We start from the raw sequence: 22,659 nt of genomic DNA on the forward strand, positions 1-22,659 counted from the left end.
CGCCCATTCATCGTCGTTCACACCCTCTTAAGCCTTATCTCCATCCATCTCTTTAAGAATTCACATGTGAGGCCATGTGCTAAACAGAGTGAGTATGCTAATCTGAGTTTAGTGCAGGTCATGTTGATCTTCACATTATTGTCTCTGGTAAAAACACACTATATTGACTCAAAAGTTTTTGTTTTTTGTCACATGCACAGGATACAGGTGTAAACGGTACTGCGAAATGGTTACTTGCAATATCATAAACCGAAAGTGTCCAGAAATGTTTTTCATTCATATTTTATAATTATTTGATGACTCTTACCCAGACAGACTTGTCTAAATTGATGTGTCATGTGAAAGAATAGCTATAACCACCCCCCAGCCACATCTAGCAAAGTGGACGGGTCACTATTTTCTAGACATGTAAACATGTTCATGAAATACAATAGATTGCCGTAATTTTTCCCAGACACAGCTTGCTAATCTGAGGGGTGATGTAATCATCTGGTGAAGTCAAAGATTTGTTATAACTAAATCAAGATAGACCACACAGACTGTTGTTTCAAATTGGAACAAATTAGTCATAGTGGGCAGAACAAGTAAGGCGGTGGGCAGAGCCAAGCATGAGCTAGCGAGATCCTATTGGCGCGTTCTAGCAAACATTTGAATATTTCCATTAGGGAACGCCTACTCTATGAAGTGAACATGTGCAATAACTCAATTCACCTTTGCACTCCTTCTAAACCAAGCACATTTTTAAAACTTTGGTAAAGGGTAAGGTCTAGAAAAATTTGTCTACTCTGTACGTAACAGATTTTAGTTTTGGGAACAGAAAACTGTATTGAGATCAAAGGTTTCATCAATGAGAAAATTAGCAGAATATCGGCCAAAATCCATCACGTTCTATCTTCACCCACTGCCAGCCACTGGGCTTCCTCTCACTACCATATTTGGTAGTGACTGTAAACGCCAAGCGGATGCTTCACATTTATACATCCAGTGAAATATCTGTCTCATTGTTCTATTTGTGGTGGAATCTTTTGTTTAGACATGTAGCTAGCTAGCTAAACAATGAACCGGCATAATCCCAATTCATACTACTACAAATACAAACGTTGTCATAGCTGTAGTATGAATCTGCAGTTAGCTAAATCTAACCAACTAGGTTCAATGTTAGCTTGCTAACAATGTGCTATAACTAGCAATGCAAATGGGTTCTGATTTTAATAATATTACTACACAGATCATACACTTAACGTTAGCTAGCGAACAAGCAAGCTAATGTTTGCTAGCTAGATTAGAAACGTATAATATCTGAAAATGTAGCGAGACTCTTACCCGTATACATGGATCCATGTTAAATGCTTTCAGTCTGCCGTGAAGCAAATTGTTTTGCAGCTACGTCTTTGCTACATCTTTGCAGCTACATCTTGTTTGGCCAGCGTTGTGTCAAGTCACTCCAGTTCACACTGAGCGTGGCGTGTGCAGAAAGTATCCCATCACAACTTTTTCCAACTGATCTATTGAAAGCGCCTGCTAAATTCAGGGAATCAATGTTCTTGAGAAAGTTCTCAATGGCTAACGTTATATCTTTCAAAAACGCTGTGCCATTTCTGCTTAAAAATGCATTTTAATCAAAATAAAAATGCCTCTTGTGAAGTAGTGACGTGTGACATACGCCCAGCTTCCTGAAATGGTAACATATTTAGAAGTGCCAGTTGATGTTGCTGTTTTTTTCCGTAGGGTGACGATGGCAGGCCTGGTTTCCCTGGTAACCCTGGAGTCCCTGGTCAGCCAGGTGCTAAAGGTGAGTGGCTGTCACCTGTCTGTCATATTACCTACCTGTGATGCTCTCTTCACTGTACCATTCTCTTAACCTGTCAAGGACACACGTTCTGCTAACGGAACCTCCCCCAACATACCTACCTGTGCACCTCATGTCTTCTTACTGTATCTCTGATGCTCTCTTCTCTGTACCATTCTCTTAAACTCTGAAGGGTTGGAAAAGGTTCGTAAGAAAGCATTTCCCTGTACAGTCTACACCAGCTGTTTTCGGCCCCATGTGATAAATACAATTTGATTTGATTTCATGGTCTCTTCTCTGTGCCATTTTTTAAATGTATATTTTATTTCACCTTTATTTAACCAGGTAGGCCAGTTTAGAACAAGTTCTCATTTACAACTGCGACCTGGCCAAGATAAAGCAAAGCAGTTCGACAAATAAATCAAATAAAATTTAATTTATCACATACACATGGTTAGCAGATGTTAATGCGAGTGTAGCGAAATGCTTGTGCTTCTAGTTCCGACCATGCAGTAATATCTAACAAGTAATCTAACCTAACAATTTCACAACAACTACCTTATACACACAGGTGTAAAGGAATGAATAAGAATATGTACATAAAAAATATATGAATGAGCGATGGCCGAACGGCATAGGCAAGATGCAGTAGATGGTATAGAGTACATTATATACAGTGCCTTGCGAAAGTATTCGGCCCCCTTGAACTTTGCGACCTTTTGCCACATTTCAGGCTTCAAACATAAAGATATAAAACTGTATTTTTTTGTGAAGAATCAACAACAAGTGGGACACAATCATGAAGTGGAACAACATTTATTGGATATTTCAAACGTTTTTAACAAATCAAAAACTGAAAAATTAATCACTACCCTTTGATCTTCATCAGATGACACTCATAGGACTTCATGTTACACAATACATGTATGTTTTGTTCGATAAAGTGCATATTTATATCCAAAAATCAAATTTTACATTGGCGTGTTATGTTCAGTAGTTCCAAAACATGCTGTGATTTTGCAGAGAGCCACATCAATTTACAGAAATACTCATAATAAACATTGATAATAGATACAACTATTATACATGGAACTTTAGATAAACTTCTCCTTAATGCAACCACTGTGTCAGATTTCAAAAAAACTTTGAAAAAGCATACCATGCAATAATCTGAGTATGGCGCTCAGACCCCAAACCAGCCAAAGAAATGTCCGCCATGTTGTGGAGTCAACATTAGTCAGAAATAGCATTATAAATATTCACTTACCTTTAATGATCTTCATCAGAATGCATTCCCAGGAATCCCAGTTTCACAATAAATGTTTGATTTGTTCGATAAAGTTCATAATTTATGTCCATATACAGGGTACCTCCTTTTGTTAGGGCAAATGGTAAACAAATCCAAACGCGCGTGCAAGTCCAGCAGAAAGGTCGGACGAAAAGTCCAAAAAGTTATATTACTGGTCGTAGAAACATGTCAAACAAAGTATAGAATCAATCTTTAGGATGTTTTTAACATAAATCCTCAATAATGTCCCAACCGGAGAATTCCTTTGACTGTAGAAAAGCAATGGAACGCGAGGTAACTTTCACATGACCGCGCGTCACGAGCCCGTGGCTCTCTGCCAGACACCTGACTCATTCCCCTCTAATTCAGCCCAACTTCACAGTAGAAGCCTGAAACAAAGTTCTAAAGGCTGTTGACATCTAGTGGAAACCTTGGGAAGTGCAAATTGACCAAATCCCACTGTATCTTCAATAGGGGCTGAATTGAAAAACTACAAACCTCAGATTTCCAACTTCCTGTTTGGATTTCTTCTCCGGTTTTTGCCTGCCATATGAGGTCTGTTATACTCACAGACATCATTCAAACAGTTTTAGAAACTTCAGAGTGTTTTCTATCCAATACTACTAATAATATGCATATATTAGCATTTGTGACTGAGTAGCAGGCAGTTTACTCTGAAGTTGTTTAGTTTGTCTGGGAGCAAGACAACATGGTCCGCGACAACAACACAGAGTTACACATGGAATAAACAAACATACAGTCAATAATATAGTAGAAAAAAAGTATATATACAGTGTGTGCAAATGAGGTAGGATAAGGGAGGCAAGGCAATAAATAGGCCATGGTGGCAAAGTAATTACAATATAGCAATTAAACACTGGAATGGTAGATGTGCAGAAGATGAATGTGCAAGTAGAGATACTGGGGTGCAAAGGAGCAGGATAAATAAATAAATACAGTATGGGGATGAGGTAGTTGGATGGGCTATTTACAGATGGGCTATGTACAGGTGCAGTGATCTGTGAGCTGCTCTGACAGCTGGTGCTTAAAGCTAGTGAGGGAGATATGTGTCTGAGAGACTACCAGAGGTCCAGACAACAGGCCCTCCGATTTGACACACTGAACTCTATCAGAGAAGTAGTTAGTGAACCAGGCGAGGCAATCATTTGAGAAGCCAGGGCTGTTGAGTCTGCCGATAAGAATGTGGTGATTGACAGAGTCGAAAGCGTTGGCCAGGTCGATGAATACGGCTGCACAGTATTGTCTCTTATCGATGGCGGTTATGATATCGTTTAGGACATTGAGGGTGGCTGAGGTGCACCTATGACCAGCTCTGAAACCAGATTGCATAGCGGAGAAGGTACGGGGGGATTCGAAATGGTCGGTAATCTGTTTGTTAACTTTGCTTTCGAAGACCTTAGAAAGGCAGGGCAGGATAGATATAGGTCTGTAGCAGTTTGGGTCTAGAGTGTCTCCCCATTGAAGAGGGGGATGACCGCGGCTGCTTTCCAATCTTTGGGAATCTCAGATGATACGAAAGAGAGGTTGAACAGGCTAGTAATAAGGGTTGCAACAACTTCTGCAGATAATTTTAGAAAGAGAGGGTCCAGATTGTCTAGCCCGGCTGATTTGTAGGGGACCAGATTTTGCAGCTCTTTCGGAACATCAGCAATCTGGATTTGGGTGAAGGAGAAGTGGGGGAGGTTTGGGTGAGTTGCTGTGGGGGGTGCAGGGCTGTTGACCGGGGTGGGGGTAGCCAGGTGGAAAGCATGGCCAGCCGTAGAGAAATACTTACTGAAATTCTCAATTATAGTGGATTTATCGGTGGTGACAGAGTTTCCTAGCCTCAGTGCAGTGGGCAGCTGGGAGGAGGTGCTCTTATTCTCCCTGGACTTTACAGTGTTCCAGAACTTTTTTGAGTTTGTGCTACAGGATGCAAACTTCTGCTTGAAAAAGCATGTCTTAGCTTTTCTAACTGCCTGTGTATATTGGTTCCTAACTTCCCTGAAAAGTTGCATATCATGGGGGCTATTCGATGCTAAAAAGAACGCCACAGGATGTTTTTGTGCTGGTCAAGGGCAGTCAGGTCTGGAGAGAACCAAGGGCTATGTCTGTTCCTGCTTCTAAATGTTTTGGATGGGGCATGCTTATTTAAGATGGTGAGGAAGGCACTTTTGAAGAATAACCAGGAATCCTCTACTGACGGAATGAGGTCAATATCCTTCCAGGATACCCGGGCCAGGTCGATTAGAAAGGCCTGATTCTCTTAACTGTTGTCTCTTCCCTGTGATGGTCTCTTCCCTGTGATGGTCTCTTCCCGGTGATGGTCTCTTCCCTGTGATGGTCTCTTCCCTGTGATGGTCTCTTCCCGGTGATGGTCTCTTCCCGGTGATGGTCTCTTCCCTGTGATGGTCTCTTCCCTGTGATGGTCTCTTCTCTGTAGTGGTCTCTTCCCTGTAGCGGTCTCTTCCCTGTAGTGGTCTCTTCTCTGTAGTGGTCTCTTCCCTGTAGTGGTCTCTTCCCTGTAGTGGTCTCTTCCCGGTGATGGTCTCTTCCCGGTGATGGACATTTCCATATGTCTGTGTTAGCTGCATGTGTGACATAACCCCACCAGTTATATTTATGATATAATTTACAAAGTTTATACCTTTTTTTAAACATTATTTCCAAAAATATCGTTTTTTTATCAATTAGTATATTTGAGTTTAACCGTAATATTTGTTGCAATATTTATTCAGTTTTTTTCTGGTGGATTAAACTGAAATTGCAACCAACTTTCTGTGGTTTGGTTTACCTGTACCTTGTCAGTGTAAAGGATTTGTATTGGTTAAGATCTTACCTGTATCTTGTCAGTGTAAAGGTTTAACATTGGTTAAGATCTTACCTGTATCTTGTCAGTGTAAAGGTTTAACATTGGTTAAGATCTTACCTGTATCTTGTCAGTGTAAAGGTTTAACATTGGTTAAGATCTTACCTGTATCTTGTCAGTGTAAAGGTTTAACATTGGTTAAGATCTTACCTGTATCTTGTCAGTGTAAAGGTTTAACATTGGTTAAGATCTTACCTGTATCTTGTCAGTGTACAGGTTTTTCATTGGTTAAGATCTTACTGTACCATGTCAGTGTAAAGGTTTTGTATTGGTTAAGTTCTTACCTGTATCTGTATGGCCCTCAGGGGAGAGAGGTGACTCGTCCGGCTACCCCGGAAGTCCCGGAGCTAAAGGTGAGTCCGGAACCCCCGGTTACCCAGGTGGCCAAGGTGCTAATGGCGCCCCCGGCGACAACGGTTTCCCAGGGGGCCCTGGGTTCAGTGGACAGAAGGGAGAACCGGGAGTTCCTGGAAGACCCGGACTCTTAGGTGAGTAGTGGCGATGATGATGTCACAGGATGTGATGTCATAAATATCACACAGATTAATCATGTCACAGGGAAGTGATATTTAAACAATTTAGAAAAGGTGGAATAAGAAAGAAATAATAATAATTTCTATGTTCCTGGTTATGTTTTTTGGGGTCCCCCTCCTCTCAGGTACCCCTGGTTTCACCGGGGCTAAGGGTCTGAACGGATACCCAGGAGGAAGAGGTCTCGACGGGACGACTGGCCGCCCCGGCTCCCCTGGATCATCTGGAGAAAAAGGTTTGTCGGACACACACACACACACAAACACAGAAATACGCCCACACACACACTCAAACACACACACACATTACAGTTTGTAATACAACATCATTGGCCTGAGTGAAAATCTTTCTTTCTCTTATTTAACTGACATGGCCTCTGACAATGTCATAACTTCAGTACAATGTCCCTTATTGGTGTCGATGTCATGATGCAATAATCATGTTCTTTCTCAAGGTCTGTCGGGATCTCCTGGTCTTGATGGACTCAACGGACTGGCTGGACCTAACGGTCTACCAGGAACCCCGGGTTATAGTGAGGAGGGGCGCCCCGGCACCCCTGGAGCGGCCGGTTTGAAGGGAGAGAGGGGATCCTCCATCCCTGGACCCCGGGGTACAACGCGGAGAAGGGAGCGAGAGGAGAGTCAGGTGAGAAAGATTCATCAATCAATCAAATTCACTTTATAGAGAAAGATCAATCAATCAAATACATTTTACACTGAGAGGTCAATAAATACAATTTATTTTATAGAGAAATATCAATCAATCCTTAAAATGTATTTTACAGAGAAAGATTAATCAATCAATACAATTTATTTTATAGCCCTTTTTACATTAGCAGTTGTCACAAAGTGCTTTCTAGATACCCCACCTAAAACCCCAAAGAACAGGCCAGGCAGAGTAAAAAGCAGAGATGAGTAACCTCGAGTAACCTTGATGAGTCACATGATGATCCTAGCCCAGGGGTGGGAAAACCTTTTGGCTCAAAGGCCACACTGAGTTTATGAAACCAAGTGAAGGGCCAGATACTATATGCGTGATTTTCACATTGACATGCAATTACTAGTGTACTGTAGATGTACATATTACTAGGGTACTGTAGGTGTACATATTACTAGTGTACTGTAGATGTACATATTACTAGTGTACTGTAGATGTACATACGCTTGCATAACTATTCTACCCTTGTTTATGTGAACAAATTGTTCACAATTATTTAACTTTTTTTTTCTCCAAAAATGTATAACATCACAGACAGTCAAACACACATACAGATCCTGTATCTCGACCAATCAAACTTACAGTCACAATATGCAAACTTAAAAATAGATATATATATTATATGACTGGAGACATGCAAAATGTAAAAAAAAAAAAAAAAAAAAAACGATTCTAAACTTTGAGTGAAACATTTGGTACGAGCATCTGTTTCATTTGGAATGGTCTGTTTTTGAAGCATATTAAGGAACAATTCTCATCTCCATTGTGCGCCATATTTACTGTTATCCAATCACCTCAGCCCAAATCTGACTGAATACGTGTTCGTTGTCAGATGTATGGGGACAAGTGACCTGTATCCAAGTGCATTGCTGGGTAATTCTCTCTGCATAACCATCATCATGAAAAAGCATAATCCTTGCCTACCCCGGTCGCGGTTATTCAAGTCTTAATGTGAACAATGGGTCTGGTCACCTCTCTTGGCAAGGGCATCAGTCTGGTGTCATCTTGGATGTAGAGATTCTCAGAACACCTGACAAGTGGTCACTTGTTAAATTTGACCTCTGACGGGGTTTGTGGTAAATTCATGACTGAGAATGTTTGTTCACACACATACGTGGACCCGAATAAAACAAGCATTTTTGGGCATTTTTTAATGTTTGGAAACTTCGTTTCATTCTGGGAGCCATAGAACTGGTCTATTGTTGCTGTTTTGTACTTCTCTATCAAAGATCTGTCCCATTGGATGTCGATGAGCTACAATTATGTGTCTGGTGGTGTTTTCTCACTGTTGAAAGACAGGGGGCATGAAACAATCTCAATCACGGTGAAGTCTGAGGAGCTGCGGGGAAACTCAGCATGCAGATCGATCAAAGTGCTACTGTCTGTCAGTGTGGCACTGCGATGTGGGCATTTTCAGTGTGGCACTGCGATGTGGGCGTTTTCAGTGTGGCACTGCAATGTGGGCGTTTTCAGTGTGGCACTGCGATGTGGGCGTTTTCAGTGTGGCACTGCGATGTGGGCGTTTTCAGTGTGGCACTGCGATGTGGGCGTTTTCAGTGTGGCACTGCGATGTGGGCGTTTTCAGTGTGGCACTGCGATGTGGGCGTTTTCAGTGTGGCACTGCGATGTGGGCGTTTTCAGTGAGGCACTGCGATGTGGGTGTTTTCAGTGTGGCACTGCAATGTGGGTGTTTTCAGTGTGGCACTGCGATGTGGGCGTTTTCAGTGTGGCAATGCGATGTGGGCGTTTTCAGTGTGGCACTGCGATGTGGGCGTTTTCAGTGTGGCACTGCGATGTGGGCGTTTTCAGTGTGGCCAGTGTCGGGAGCATGAGTGAGAGAGCGGCTGCTCATTTGTCTGGAGAACAACATAAGTTTTGTCTTGAAGACTTTCACGTTGGAATACAGTCGAAGCACCAGAACACCATTTCAGTTTCACATTCAGATCATTCAGATGCCCCGATATGTCCACACCGAAAGCAAAGTCGCCCAGCCAGTCTGTGTCCTTCAACTCAGAGAAGTCGTCAGCTTTACCAACCGTATCAAGGAACATACCCATCTCCCCTCTCAGTTCCCACACACGGCTAAATGCTTTTCCCAGGCTTAGCCAGCGCACATTTGAATGGGACAACAAGTCCTGGTGCTCTGCCTCTGTGTCATTGAGCAGCTGAATGAACTGATGATGGATAAGCCTCCTTGTCTGTATAAAGTTGAACTGACGTTGGATAAGCCTCCTTGCCTGTATAAAGTTGAACTGACGTTGGATAAGCCTCCTTGCCTGTATAAAGTTGAACTGACGATGGATAAGCCTCCTTGTCTGTATAAAGTTGAACTGACGATGGATAAGCCTCCTTGTCTGTATAAAGTTGAACTGATGATGGATAAGCCTCCTTGCCTGTATAAAGTTGAACTGACGATGGATAAGCCTCCTTGTCCGTATAAAGTTGACAAGTTGTACGACCACTTTGACAAGATTGGGGCGGCAGGGTAGCCTAGTGGTTAGAGCATTGGACTAGTAACCGAAAGGTTGCAAGTTCAAATCCCCGAGCTGACAAGGTACAAAATCTGTTGTTCTGCCCCTGAACAGGCAGTTAACCCGCTGTTCCTAGGCCTTCATTGAAAATAAGAATTTGTTCTTAACTGACTTGCCCAGTGAAATGAAGGTATAAATAAAAAAATTATCCAGTTTTAACACACTTCTACACAGGGCTTCCTGATGAATAATACAGTGAAGAAATATACATTCCTCCGAGTTGAGCCTTTCTTCTTTTACTTTCATCTTTTTAGCAGGCCAATGTTTTTACCAGGTACATTTGGTGATGTTTTGTCAGTTTGCTCCACGGTAGATTCATTTTTTCCAAGCAGGCAAGACACCCTGTCATATAAGTCAAAGCCCCTAGGTTGTTCACTTCATTGATTCCATCGCAAGAAGTTCTCATTTTTTCATCGGACAAAAAGATGGAAGCCATCTTATTTTTTTCTTCAACTCTGAGATGAGCTCTTCACCTATCATTTCCACGCGCCTGGTGATGGTTCTGCGTGATAAGTACATTTTCTAGAATTGGCTTTTAATCTCAGGACAAAGTAGCAGTCTCCACCATACGCTTTTCCCCAAACTCCCCTTCAGCAAAAGGCTATGTTTTTCGCTTTTATGTGCCACTACGTTGCCTTAGTTACGGAAGTCTTGAGTAGAGCATTGTTTTTTGGTTTGACTTTTAAGTTGTGGCAAGTTTTGAGGCCTTCCTTGCCTTTTCCTGCGAGGACTGATTGGTAGCGTAGTTAGCATGCTTACTTGAAAAATGACGATTGACATTATATTCCTTAAAAACGGCAACACTTTCTTGGCAAATCAGACATACCGCCTTATGTCCAATATTAGTAAAAATATATATATATATTTTACTGTGCATTCTTCTTTAAACACACAACATTCAGAGACCACTTTTCTCATTTTCGCAGCACTCATTTTTCACGTCAAAAGTCTTGACTGAGCCCACTCTGAATCTGACTGTAGACCCAAATACAGAGCGCGCTGCCAGGCTACATCGCCATCTATTGCAGGTTGTTTGTATATCATGGAATGAGTCATTTTAGGCCGAAAATCGCAACTCAAATATAATCATATTTAACGCATTTAAAAAATTATCTCAAGGGCCAGATTGAAGTGCCCGGCAGGCCCGATACGGACCACAGTCTTGTACTCCCCCCGCACTAACCGCTAGACTTGCCTGTAATACTGCACTCACTACATTTGTTTCTAAAGCAGACAGTGAGGTGTGTGTGTGTGTGTGTGTGTGTGTGTGTGTGTGTGTGTGTGTGTGTGTGTGTGTGTGTGTGTGTGTGTGTGTGTGTGTGTGTGTGTGTGTGTGTGTGTGTGTGTGTGTGTGTGTGTGTGTGTGTGTGTGTGTGTGTCAAATGTGAGTGTAGTATTTTTTAAATGCGTTATGTATGATTGTATGTGAGTTATGATTTTCGGCCTCAAATGACTCATTCCGTGTGTGTGTGTGGGTGACCTTAACTCTTGTTTGGTTGTCAGGGGGTCCTGGTATGACGGGCTTCCCAGGTCTGCCTGGTCGCCGTGGGGAGACAGTTGGCTCCAATATCCCTGGACCTCTGGGAGACCCAGGCCTGCCCGGACTCGATGGAGAAGAAGGTAGTTTAACCCTTTATTTAGCCTTTATAAAAGGATTATATTCCTCTGTCTCACTTTCCTGCTCCTTCTTCCATCTCCTTGTACTCCTTTCTACTCCTCCTTTCTACTTCTCCCTCTCATCTTCTTCTTCTCCTTTCTACTTCTCCCTCTCATCTTCTTCTCCTCCTTTCTACTTCTCCCTCTCATCTTCTTCTCCTCCTTTCTACTTCTCCCTCTCATCTTCTTCTTCTCCTTTCTACTTCTCCCTCTCATCTTCTTCTCCTCCTTTCTACTTCTCCCTCTCATCTTCTTCTTCTCCTTTCTACTTCTCCCTCTTCCTTCTTCTCCCCCTTCTACTTCTCCCTCTCATCTTCTTCTCCTCCTTTCTACTTCTCCCTCTCATCTTCTTCTTCTCCTTTCTACTTCTCCCTCTTCCTTCTTCTCCCCCTTCTACTTCTCCCTCTCATCTTCGTATCCTCCGTTCTACTTCTCCCTCATCTTCTTCTTCTCATTTCTACTTCTCCCTCTCATCTTCTTCTTCTCCTTTCTACTTCTCCCTCTCATCTTCTTCTCCTCCTTTCTACTTCTCCCTCTCATCTTCTTCTCCTCCTTTCTACTTCTCCCTCTCATCTTCTTCTCCTCCTTTCTACTTCTCCCTCTCATCTTCTTCTTCTCCTTTCTACTTCTCCCTCTTCCTTCTTCTCCCCCTTCTACTTCTCCCTCTCATCTTCGTATCCTCCGTTCTACTTCTCCCTCATCTTCTTCTTCTCATTTCTACTTCTCCCTCTCATCTTCTTCTCCTCCTTTCTACTTCTCCCTCTCATCTTCTTCTTCTCCTTTCTACTTCTCCCTCTTCCTTCTTCTCCTTTCTACTTCTCCCTCTCATCTTCTTCTCCTTTCTACTTCTCCCTCTCATCTCATTGTCCTCCCTCCATCTAAATCCAGCTCTAACCACTCTATCTCTGTAGCTAGTTTACTGCGTGTTAAATGGTTAACATGTCCTCTCCCCTCCTGTCTGTTCCTCCTGGGTTTCCTCTTCTCCCCCCCCCTCCTCTCCATTCTCCTCTGTTTATTTTTTATTTAACCAGGTAGGCTAGTTGAGAACAAGTACACCTGCGACCTGGCCAAGATAAAGCAAAGCAGTGCGACACAAACAACAACACAGAGTTACACATGGAATAAACAAACTTACAGTCAATAATACAATAGAAAAAGTCTATATACAGTGTGTGCAGATGAGGTAGGATAAGGGAGGTCAGAAAATAAATAGGCCATAGTGGTGAAATAATAACAATTTAACAATTAAACACTGGGTGCAAAGGAGCAAAATAAATAACAATATGGGGGATGAGGTAGTAGTTGTCTGGGCTATTTACAGATGGGCTAAGTAAGTAATCTATCCTTCTCTTCCCTCCATCTAAATACCAAACTCTGTCGACCTTTATACTGTAGCTAGTTTACTCTTGTGTTAACTGTTTATGGTGGGTTCCTCCAGGTTACGGTGGTCCTCCAGGCCCCCCAGGCCCACCGGGGCCCAGTACGGCCCAGGGAGACAGGGGTGACGCTGGGCTACCTGGCTTCCCCGGCACCCCTGGGAGACGTGGAGACCCTGGAGGTCCCGGTGGCCCGGGAAGGGAAGGCAGCCCTGGGTTCAATGGTACGGGGAGAACTCTTGTTTGTTGACCACTCAATGTAATATCAACCAGAATGTGACGTTGATTTAACATCTGGATTCAAAGGTACAAAAATGATTATGTTGATCTGAAACATGTACAATTTGTTGCGAGGGGCACATTGGTCGACCACTCAAATCAATTATCATCTTGAATCGGATGTTGATCTGAGGTCTTTGCCCAGGGGTTGGTGTACCAAACCATTTCTGATGTTGTTGTGTTGCCTAGGAGAGAGAGGCGACTCTGGGTACAGTGGAGTGTCAGGAACCAAAGGCTACCCTGGAGATCCAGGATATTACGGAGGGAAAGGACCCAAAGGAAGGAAAGGTGAAAGACGTATCCTTTTACCATTGTCCTGAACACATAACACTGGTCTTTGTCAATTTGATAAATTATGTTATAGAAGATTTATCTTGAGTCTCATCTCTCTCTCATCTTTCTCCCTCTTTCTCTATCGCTCTCATCTCTCATCTGTCTCTCTCTCATCTCTTTCTCTCTTCCACCTCCTATCTCTTACTCTCTTCATCCCTCCATCTCCATCTTTCTCCATCTTTCCTCCACACACATCTCTCTCGCTACCCCCCGCTCCACACTTTTGTCTCCCATCCTCCATCATCCTCTCTCCCTCTAGGTTCTTCTGGTCGTAAGGGGCCCCCAGGTATAACTTTACCCCGCCCGAGATTCCCGACGCCGTATGGAGACTTGGGAGGCCCTGGGCTCAACGGAGCTCCAGGGGCCATGGGAGAACCAGGCAATCCCGGCATTCCAGGCAGAGGGGGTGAGTAACCTACTAGGAACAGCCTGGCCGACTAGGCAGAGGGGGTGAGTAGAGTAACCTACTAGGAACAGCCTGGCCGACTAGGCAGAGGGGGTGAGTAGAGTAACCTACTAGGAACAGCCTGGCCGACTAGGCAGAGGGGTGAGTAGAGTAACCTACTAGGAACAGCCTGGCCGACTAGGCAGAGGGGTGAGTAGAGTAACCTACTAGGAACAGCCTGGCCGACTAGGCAGAGGGGGTGAGTAACCTACTAGGAACAGCCTGGCCGACTAGGCAGAGGGGGTGAGTAGAGTAACCTACTAGGAACAGCCTGGCCGACTAGGCAGAGGGGGTGAGTAACCTACTAGGAACAGCCTGGCCGACTAGGCAGAGGGGGTGAGTAACCTACTAGGAACAGCCTGGCCGACTAGGCAGAGGGGGTGAGTAGAGTAACCTACTAGGAACAGCCTGGCCGACTAGGCAGAGGGGGTGAGTAGAGTAGTCTACTAGGAACAGCCTGGCCGACTAGGCAGAGGGGGTGAGTAGAGTAACCTACTAGGAACAGCCTGGCCGACTAGGCAGAGGGGGTGAGTAGAGTAACCTACTAGGAACAGCCTGGCCGACTAGGCAGAGGGGGTGAGTAGAGTAGTCTACTAGGAACAGCCTGGCCGACTAGGCAGAGGGGGTGAGTAGAGTAACCTACTAGGAACAGCCTGGCTGACTAGGCAGAGGGGGTGAGTAGAGTAACCTACTAGGAACAGCCTGGCCAACTAGGCAGAGGGGGTGAGTAGGGTAACCTACTAGGAACAGCCTGGCCGACTAGGCAGAGGGGGTGAGTAGAGTAACCTACTAGGAACAGCCTGGCCGACTAGGCAGAGGGGGTGAGTAGAGTAACCTACTAGGAACAGCCTGGCCGACTAGGCAGAGGGGGTGAGTAGAGTAACCTACTAGGAACAGCCTGGCAGACTAGGCAGAGGGGTGAGTAGAGTAACCTACTAGGAACAGCCTGGCCGACTAGGCAGAGGGGGTGAGTAGAGTAACCTACTAGGAACAGCCTGGCCGACTAGGCAGAGGGGGTGAGTAGAGTAACCTACTAGGAACAGCCTGGCTGACTAGGCAGAGGGGGTGAGTAGAGTAACCTACTAGGAACAGCCTGGCCGACTAGGCAGAGGGGGTGAGTAGAGTAACCTACTAGGAACAGCCTGGCCGACTAGGCAGAGGGGGTCAGTAGAGTAACCTACTAGGAACAGCCTGGCTGACTAGGCAGAGGGGGTGAGTAGAGTAACCTACTAGGAACAGCCTGGCCGACTAGGCAGAGGGGGTGAGTAACCTACTAGGAACAGCCTGGCCGACTAGGCAGAGGGGGTGAGTAGAGTAACCTACTAGGAACAGCCTGGCTGACTAGGCAGAGGGGGTGAGTAACCTACTAGGAACAGCCTGGCCGACTAGGCAGAGGGGATGAGTAACCTACTAGGAACAGCCTGGCCGACTAGGCAGAGGGGGTGAGTAGAGTAACCTACTAGGAACAGCCTGGCCGACTAGGCAGAGGGGGTCAGTAGAGTAACCTACTAGGAACAGCCTGGCCGACTAGGCAGAGGGGGTGAGTAACCTACTAGGAACAGCCTGGCCGACTAGGCAGAGGGGGTGAGTAGAGTAACCTACTCGGAACAGCCTGGCTGACTAGGCAGAGGGGGTGAGTAGAGTAACCTACTCGGAACAGCCTGGCCGACTAGGCAGAGGGGGTGAGTAGAGTAACCTACTAGGAACAGCCTGGCCGACTAGGCAGAGGGGGTCAGTAGAGTAACCTACTAGGAACAGCCTGGACGACTAGGCAGAGGGGGTGAGTAGAGTAACCTACTAGGAACAGCCTGGCCGACTAGGCAGAGGGGTGAGTAACCTACTAGGAACAGCCTGGCTGACTAGGCAGAGGGGTGAGTAGAGTAACCTACTAGGAACAGCCTGGCTGACTAGGCAGAGGGGGTGAGTAGAGTAACCTACTAGGAACAGCCTGGCCGACTAGGCAGAGGGGGTGAGTAGAGTAACCTACTAGGAACAGCCTGGCTGACTAGGCAGAGGGGGTGAGTAACCTACTAGGAACAGCCTGGCCGACTAGGCAGAGGGGGTGAGTAACCTACTAGGAACAGCCTGGCCGACTAGGCAGAGGGGGTGAGTAGAGTAACCCACTAGGAACAGCCTGGCCGACTAGGCAGAGGGGGTGAGTAGAGTAACCTACTAGGAACAGCCTGGCCGACTAGGCAGAGGGGGTGAGTAGAGTAACCTACTAGGAACAGCCTGGCTGACTAGGCAGAGGGGTGAGTAGAGTAACCTACTAGGAACAGCCTGGCCGACTAGGCAGAGGGGGTGAGTAGAGTAACCTACTAGGAACAGCCTGGCCGACTAGGCAGAGGGGGTGAGTAGAGTAACCTACTAGGAACAGCCTGGCCGACTAGGCAGAGGGGGTGAGTAGAGTAACCTACTAGGAACAGCCTGGCCGACTAGGCAGAGGGGGTGAGTAGAGAAACCTACTAGGAACAGCCTGGCCAACTAGGCAGAGGGGGTGAGTAGAGAAACCTACTAGGAACAGCCTGGCCGACTAGGCAGAGGGGGTGAGTAGAGTAACCTACTAGGAACAGCCTGGCTGACTAGGCAGAGGGGGTGAGTAGAGAAACCTACTAGGAACAGCCTGGCCGACTAGGCAGAGGGGGTGAGTAGAGTAACCTACTAGGAACAGCCTGGCTGACTAGGCAGAGGGGGTGAGTAGAGTAACCTACTAGGAACAGCCTGGCTGACTAGGCAGAGGGGGTGAGTAGAGTAACCTACTAGGAACAGCCTGGCCGACTAGGCAGAGGGGGTGAGTAGAGTAACCTACTAGGAACAGCCTGGCCGACTAGGCAGAGGGGGTGAGTAACCTACTAGGAACAGCCTGGCCGACTAGGCAGAGGGGGTGAGTAGAGTAACCTACTAGGAACAGCCTGGCTGACTAGGCAGAGGGGGTGAGTAGAGTAACCTACTAGGAACAGCCTGGCTGACTAGGCAGAGGGGGTCAGTAGAGTAACCTACTAGGAACAGCCTGGCTGACTAGGCAGAGGGGGTGAGTAACCTACTAGGAACAGCCTGGCTGACTAGGCAGAGGGGGTGAGTAACCTACTAGGAACAGCCTGGCTGACTAGGCAGAGGGGGTGAGTAGAGTAACCTACTAGGAACAGCCTGGCTGACTAGGCAGAGGGGGTGAGTAGAGTAACCTACTAGGAACAGCCTGGCTGACTAGGCAGAGGGGGTGAGTAACCTACTAGGAACAGCCTGGCCGACTAGGCAGAGGGGGTGAGTAACCTACTAGGAACAGCCTGGCTGACTAGGCAGAGGGGGTGAGTAACCTACTAGGAACAGCCTGGCTGACTAGGCAGAGGGGGTGAGTAACCTACTAGGAACAGCCTGGCTGACTAGGCAGAGGGGGTGAGTAGAGTAACCTACTAGGAACAGCCTGGCTGACTAGGCAGAGGGGGTGAGTAGAGTAACCTACTAGGAACAGCCTGGCCGACTAGGCAGAGGGGGTGAGTAGAGTAACCTACTAGGAACAGCCTGGCCGACTAGGCAGAGGGGGTGAGTAGAGTAACCTACTAGGAACAGCCTGGACGACTAGGCAGAGGGGGTGAGTAACCTACTAGGAACAGCCTGGCTGACTAGGCAGAGGGGGTGAGTAACCTACTAGGAACAGCCTGGCCGACTAGGCAGAGGGGGTGAGTAGAGTAACCTACTAGGAACAGCCTGGCCGACTAGGCAGAGGGGGTGAGTAGAGTAACCTACTAGGAACAGCCTGGCTGACTAGGCAGAGGGGGTGAGTAGAGTAACCTACTAGGAACAGCCTGGCTGACTAGGCAGAGGGGGTGAGTAGAGTAACCTACTAGGAACAGCCTGGCCGACTAGGCAGAGGGGGTGAGTAGAGTAACCTACTAGGAACAGCCTGGCCGACTAGGCAGAGGGGGTGAGTAGAGTAACCTACTAGGAACAGCCTGGCTGACTAGGCAGAGGGGGTGAGTAGAGTAACCTACTAGGAACAGCCTGGCCGACTAGGCAGAGGGGTGAGTAGAGTAACCTACTAGGAACAGCCTGGCCGACTAGGCAGAGGGGGTGAGTAGAGTAACCTACTAGGAACAGCCTGGCCGACTAGGCAGAGGGGGTGAGTAGAGTAACCTACTAGGAACAGCCTGGCCGACTAGGCAGAGGGGGTGAGTAGAGTAACCTACTAGGAACAGCCTGGCCGACTAGGCAGAGGGGGTGAGTAGAGTAACCTACTAGGAACAGCCTGGCCGACTAGGCAGAGGGGGTGAGTAGAGTAACCTACTAGGAACAGCCTGGCCGACTAGGCAGAGGGGGTGAGTAGAGTAACCTACTAGGAACAGCCTGGCCGACTAGGCAGAGGGGGTCAGTAGAGTAACCTACTAGGAACAGCCTGGCCGACTAGGCAGAGGGGTGAGTAGAGTAACCTACTAGGAACAGCCTGGCCGACTAGGCAGAGGGGGTGAGTAGAGTAACCTACTAGGAACAGCCTGGCTGACTAGGCAGAGGGGGTGAGTAGAGTAACCTACTAGGAACAGCCTGGCCGACTAGTCAGAGGGGGTGAGTAACCTACTAGGAACAGCCTGGCTGACTAGGCAGAGGGGGTGAGTAGAGTAACCTACTAGGAACAGCCTGGCCGACTAGGCAGAGGGGGTGAGTAGAGTAACCTACTAGGAACAGCCTGGCCGACTAGGCAGAGGGGGTGAGTAGAGTAACCTACTAGGAACAGCCTGGCTGACTAGGCAGAGGGGGTGAGTAGAGTAACCTACTAGGAACAGCCTGGCCGACTAGGCAGAGGGGGTGAGTAGAGTAACCTACTAGGAACAGCCTGGCTGACTAGGCAGAGGGGGTGAGTAGAGTAACCTACTAGGAACAGCCTGGCTGACTAGGCAGAGGGGGTGAGTAGAGTAACCTACTAGGAACAGCCTGGCCAACTAGGCAGAGGGGGTGAGTAACCTACTAGGAACAGCCTGGCTGACTAGGCAGAGGGGGTGAGTAACCTACTAGGAACAGCCTGGCTGACTAGGCAGAGGGGGTGAGTAACCTACTAGGAACAGCCTGGCTGACTAGGCAGAGGGGGTGAGTAACCTACTAGGAACAGCCTGGCTGACTAGGCAGAGGGGGTGAGTAGAGTAACCTACTAGGAACAGCCTGGCTGACTAGGCAGAGGGGGTGAGTAGAGTAACCTACTAGGAACAGCCTGGCTGACTAGGCAGAGGGGGTGAGTAGAGTAACCTACTAGGAACAGCCTGGACGACTAGGCAGAGGGGGTGAGTAACCTACTAGGAACAGCCTGGACGACTAGGCAGAGGGGGTGAGTAGAGTAACCTACTAGGAACAGCCTGGCCAACTAGGCAGAGGGGGTGAGTAACCTACTAGGAACAGCCTGGACGACTAGGCAGAGGGGGTGAGTAACCTACTAGGAACAGCCTGGACGACTAGGCAGAGGGGGTGAGTAGAGTAACCTACTAGGAACAGCCTGGCCAACTAGGCAGAGGGGGTGAGTAGAGTAACCTACTAGGAACAGCCTGGCCGACTAGGCAGAGGGGGTGAGTAGAGTAACCTACTAGGAACAGCCTGGCCGACTAGGCAGAGGGGGTGAGTAGAGTAACCTACTAGGAACAGCCTGGCCGACTAGGCAGAGGGGGTGAGTAGAGTAGTCTACTGGACTGGATCGAAGAAAACGTGATTTGTACCCACCAAAGTTAAGATTGGAATCCACACTGAATTAACACTCGTTTTACCTGCTTCAAAACAGTTGTGATGGATTCAGTCAGTGTGTAGTCTAGTTACCCTTTGTTACCCTTAGTTACCCCTGATCTAGGTTCAGTTAAACCCTCATCCAAGCTTAACGTCAACCAGGTCGGTAGTTAAACCTAACACTGTCCTTGGATCAGTGTTCTAAGTGTATCTTCCACCTTTGTTCTAGGTCCTAAAGGCAGGCCCGGTGCGGTGGGGAAGCTGGGGAGGAACGGAGGGCCAGGTCTGGATGGACCTCTGGGAGACCCTGGTTCTCCTGGTTTCCCTGGACCTTCCGGATCACAAGGTGTGCGTGTGTGTGTGTGTGTGTGTGTGTGTGTGTGTGTGTGTGTGTGTGTGTGTGTGTGTGTGTGTGTGTGTGTGTGTGTGTGTGTGTGTGTGTGTGTGTGTGTGTGTGTTTATCTATACTTGTGGGGACCAGCAGTCAGTAGAGCTGTGTGGGTAAACCACTGAGGAAGCCAAGCCAATACAAAATCCATATAACAACCTATGTTGTGATAATTGCATCGTTTGCTCTATAACCCGTTACTCAACTGTGATGTACAATAAGGCAGAGACAACAAAAAGACAACAGTCACACAGTGGAGGAATAAATTCAACTACACGTACGTTTGTTTCTTCACAAAACCCGAGAGCAACATCTGTCCAGTGAAGTCCACAAAGCCAATGTTGCATGTAACAAACAGCTGTATGACCTGCAACACAGTCAAACAAGTGAATGTTTTCAACAGTTGACTAAACAACTACTGATCGAGAACCACAGGGCGTTTCTGCAAGTCAGCACAAAGACAACAGGAGCACTGCCTCTGCTATTCCAGCACCATTTCAACTGAAACATGTAAACATCATCAAATCAACAAGGCTGTATATGCTTGGTTTAATACACTGAAAACAAAGTTCTAAGTGTGCGTGCGCGTGGGAGAAAGAGATGTCGATACATGTAAAGTCTTACAATGCTCTATAACCGCATCATAATGCATTATAGCTGAAGTTACTTAAGAGTTACCCATCATTTTAACATGTATTACTCCTCTCCTCTTCCCTCTCTTCTTCCTCCTCCTCTCTCCTTTCCTGTTACCCCTCTCTACTCTCCTTCCTCTCCTCTTCACCCCTCTCTCCTCTCCTCTTCCCCCTCCTTCTCCTCTCTCTTCTCCTCTCTTCTCTTATCCTCTCCTCTCTTCTCCTCTCTTCTTCTCTCTACTTTTCCACTCTCCTCTACACACCTTCCCCCCCTCTCCTCTCTTCCCCTTCTCCTCTGCTCTTCTCCTCTCTTCTCTTATCCTCACTTCTCCTCTCCTCTCTTCTTCTCTCCTCCTCTCCTTTTCCACTCTCCTCTCCTTTTCCACTTTCCTCTCCTCTCTTCCCCCTCTCTCCTCTTCCCCACTCTCTCCTCTTCCCCCTTTCCTTTTGTAACTGCTCTCCTCTTCTCCCCTCCTCTCCTTCTTCTCCTCTCTCCTTTCCTCTTCCCCCTCTCCCCCCCTTCTTCTCCCCTCCTCTCCTTCTTCTCCTCTTTCCTTTCCTCTTCCCCCTCTCCCCCCCTTCTTCTCCCCTCCTCTCCTTCTTCTCCTCTCTCCTTTCCTCTTCCCCCTCTCCCCCCTTCTTCTCCCCTCCTCTCCTTCTTCTCCTCTCTCCCTTTCCTCTTCCCCCTCTCCCCCCTTCTTCTCCCATCCTCTCCTTCTTCTCCTCTCTCCTTTCCTCTTCCCCCTCTCCCCCCCTTCTTCTCCCCTCCTTTCCTTCTTCTCCTCTCTCCCTCAGGTCTGCCTGGTAAGCCTGGTCTGCAGGGTCCCCCTGGCAGTGTGGCCCGCAGCAGGAGTGTTGGTTTCACCCTGGTGAAACACAGTCAGAACAACCAGGTACCCATGTGTCCCCAGGGCATGTCCCGGCTCTGGGAGGGATACAGTCTGCTCTACGTAGAGGGGCAGGAGAAGGCACACAACCAGGATCTCGGTCAGTCACACACACACACACACACACACACACGATTCAGGCAGGCAGAGAGACCTACAAATCTTGCAGAAAGATAATCTTTATATCCCTGCCTCTCAATCTCCCCCTCTCTCCTCTCTCCTCCTCCCTCTCAATCTCCCCCTCTCTCCTCTCTCCTCCTCCCTCTCAATCTCCCCCTCTCTCCTCTCTCCCTCCTCCCTCTCAATCTCCCCCCCCCCTCTCCCTCTCTCCTCTCTCCTCCTCCCTCTCAATCTCCCCCTCTCTCCTCTCTCCTCTCTCCTCCTCCCTCTCAATCTCCCCCCTCTCTCCTCTCTCCTCTCTCCTCCTCCCTCTCAATCTCCCCCTCTCTCCTCTCTCCTCTCTCCTCCTCCCTCTCAATCTCCCCCTCTCTCCTCTCTCCTCTCTCCTACTCCCTCTCAATCTCCCCCTCTCTCCCTCTCTCCTCTCTCCTCCTCCCTCTCAATCTCCTCCTCTCTCCTCTCTCCTCTCTCCTCCTCCCTCTCAATCTCCCCCCTCTCTCCTCTCTCCTCTCTCCTCCTCCCTCTCAATCTCCCCCTCTCTCCTCTCTCCTCTCCCCCAGGTATGGCGGGCTCCTGCCTCCCCCGTTTCAGCACTGTCCCCTTCCTCTACTGCACGCCCAACGAGATCTGTTACTACGCCAGCCGCAACGACAAGTCCTATTGGCTGTCCACCACTGCGCCCATCCCCATGATGCCGGTGGGAGAGGAGGCCATCAGCCAGTACATCAGCAGGTGCTCCGTGTGCGAGGCCATGTCCCAGGCTGTGGCTGTCCACTCCCAGGACCTCACCATCCCCACCTGCCCTGCTGGCTGGAGGTCCCTCTGGATCGGGTACTCCTTCCTCATGGTGAGTGATGTGGGATTAAAGACAGATTCAATCCCTGGTGTGTTGTAGAGCACTTTTGACAGTTCACCTTTCAAAGGCAATATTCCCACATTCTCAGAGATCACATTCATGGTAAACGCTGCAGATCTCAGCTCAATCGTAAATTACCTTTAAATATCAAGCATGGTACCGTGTGCCTTGGATTGAATCCCAGCCAATATTTGTAACTAAAATGTAAAGTTATTTCACTACTACCCCAGTCTGAACCACCATTGTGAAACTAACACCCAGGACT

At 47.6% G+C, this 22,659-nt stretch overlaps 1 protein-coding gene across 1 annotated transcript in view; it reads left to right on the forward strand.

The window, feature by feature from the left end:
- LOC135510318 (collagen alpha-6(IV) chain-like) overlaps positions 1–22,659 on the forward strand; it is a 229,955-nt gene that overhangs the window by 202,922 nt on the left and 4,374 nt on the right. Inside the window, 12 exon segments of the mRNA XM_064931155.1 lie at positions 1,729–1,792; positions 6,252–6,434; positions 6,605–6,712; positions 6,932–7,078; positions 7,081–7,122; positions 11,229–11,345; positions 12,820–12,981; positions 13,226–13,324; positions 13,629–13,775; positions 19,741–19,857; positions 21,327–21,518; positions 22,099–22,385. Of these exon segments, the coding sequence (XP_064787227.1) occupies positions 1,729–1,792; positions 6,252–6,434; positions 6,605–6,712; positions 6,932–7,078; positions 7,081–7,122; positions 11,229–11,345; positions 12,820–12,981; positions 13,226–13,324; positions 13,629–13,775; positions 19,741–19,857; positions 21,327–21,518; positions 22,099–22,385 (1,665 nt within the window).

The sequence above is a fragment of the Oncorhynchus masou genome, chromosome 23 (genome assembly GCF_036934945.1).
Source record: "Oncorhynchus masou masou isolate Uvic2021 chromosome 23, UVic_Omas_1.1, whole genome shotgun sequence".
Lineage (NCBI taxonomy): Eukaryota > Metazoa > Chordata > Actinopteri > Salmoniformes > Salmonidae > Oncorhynchus > Oncorhynchus masou.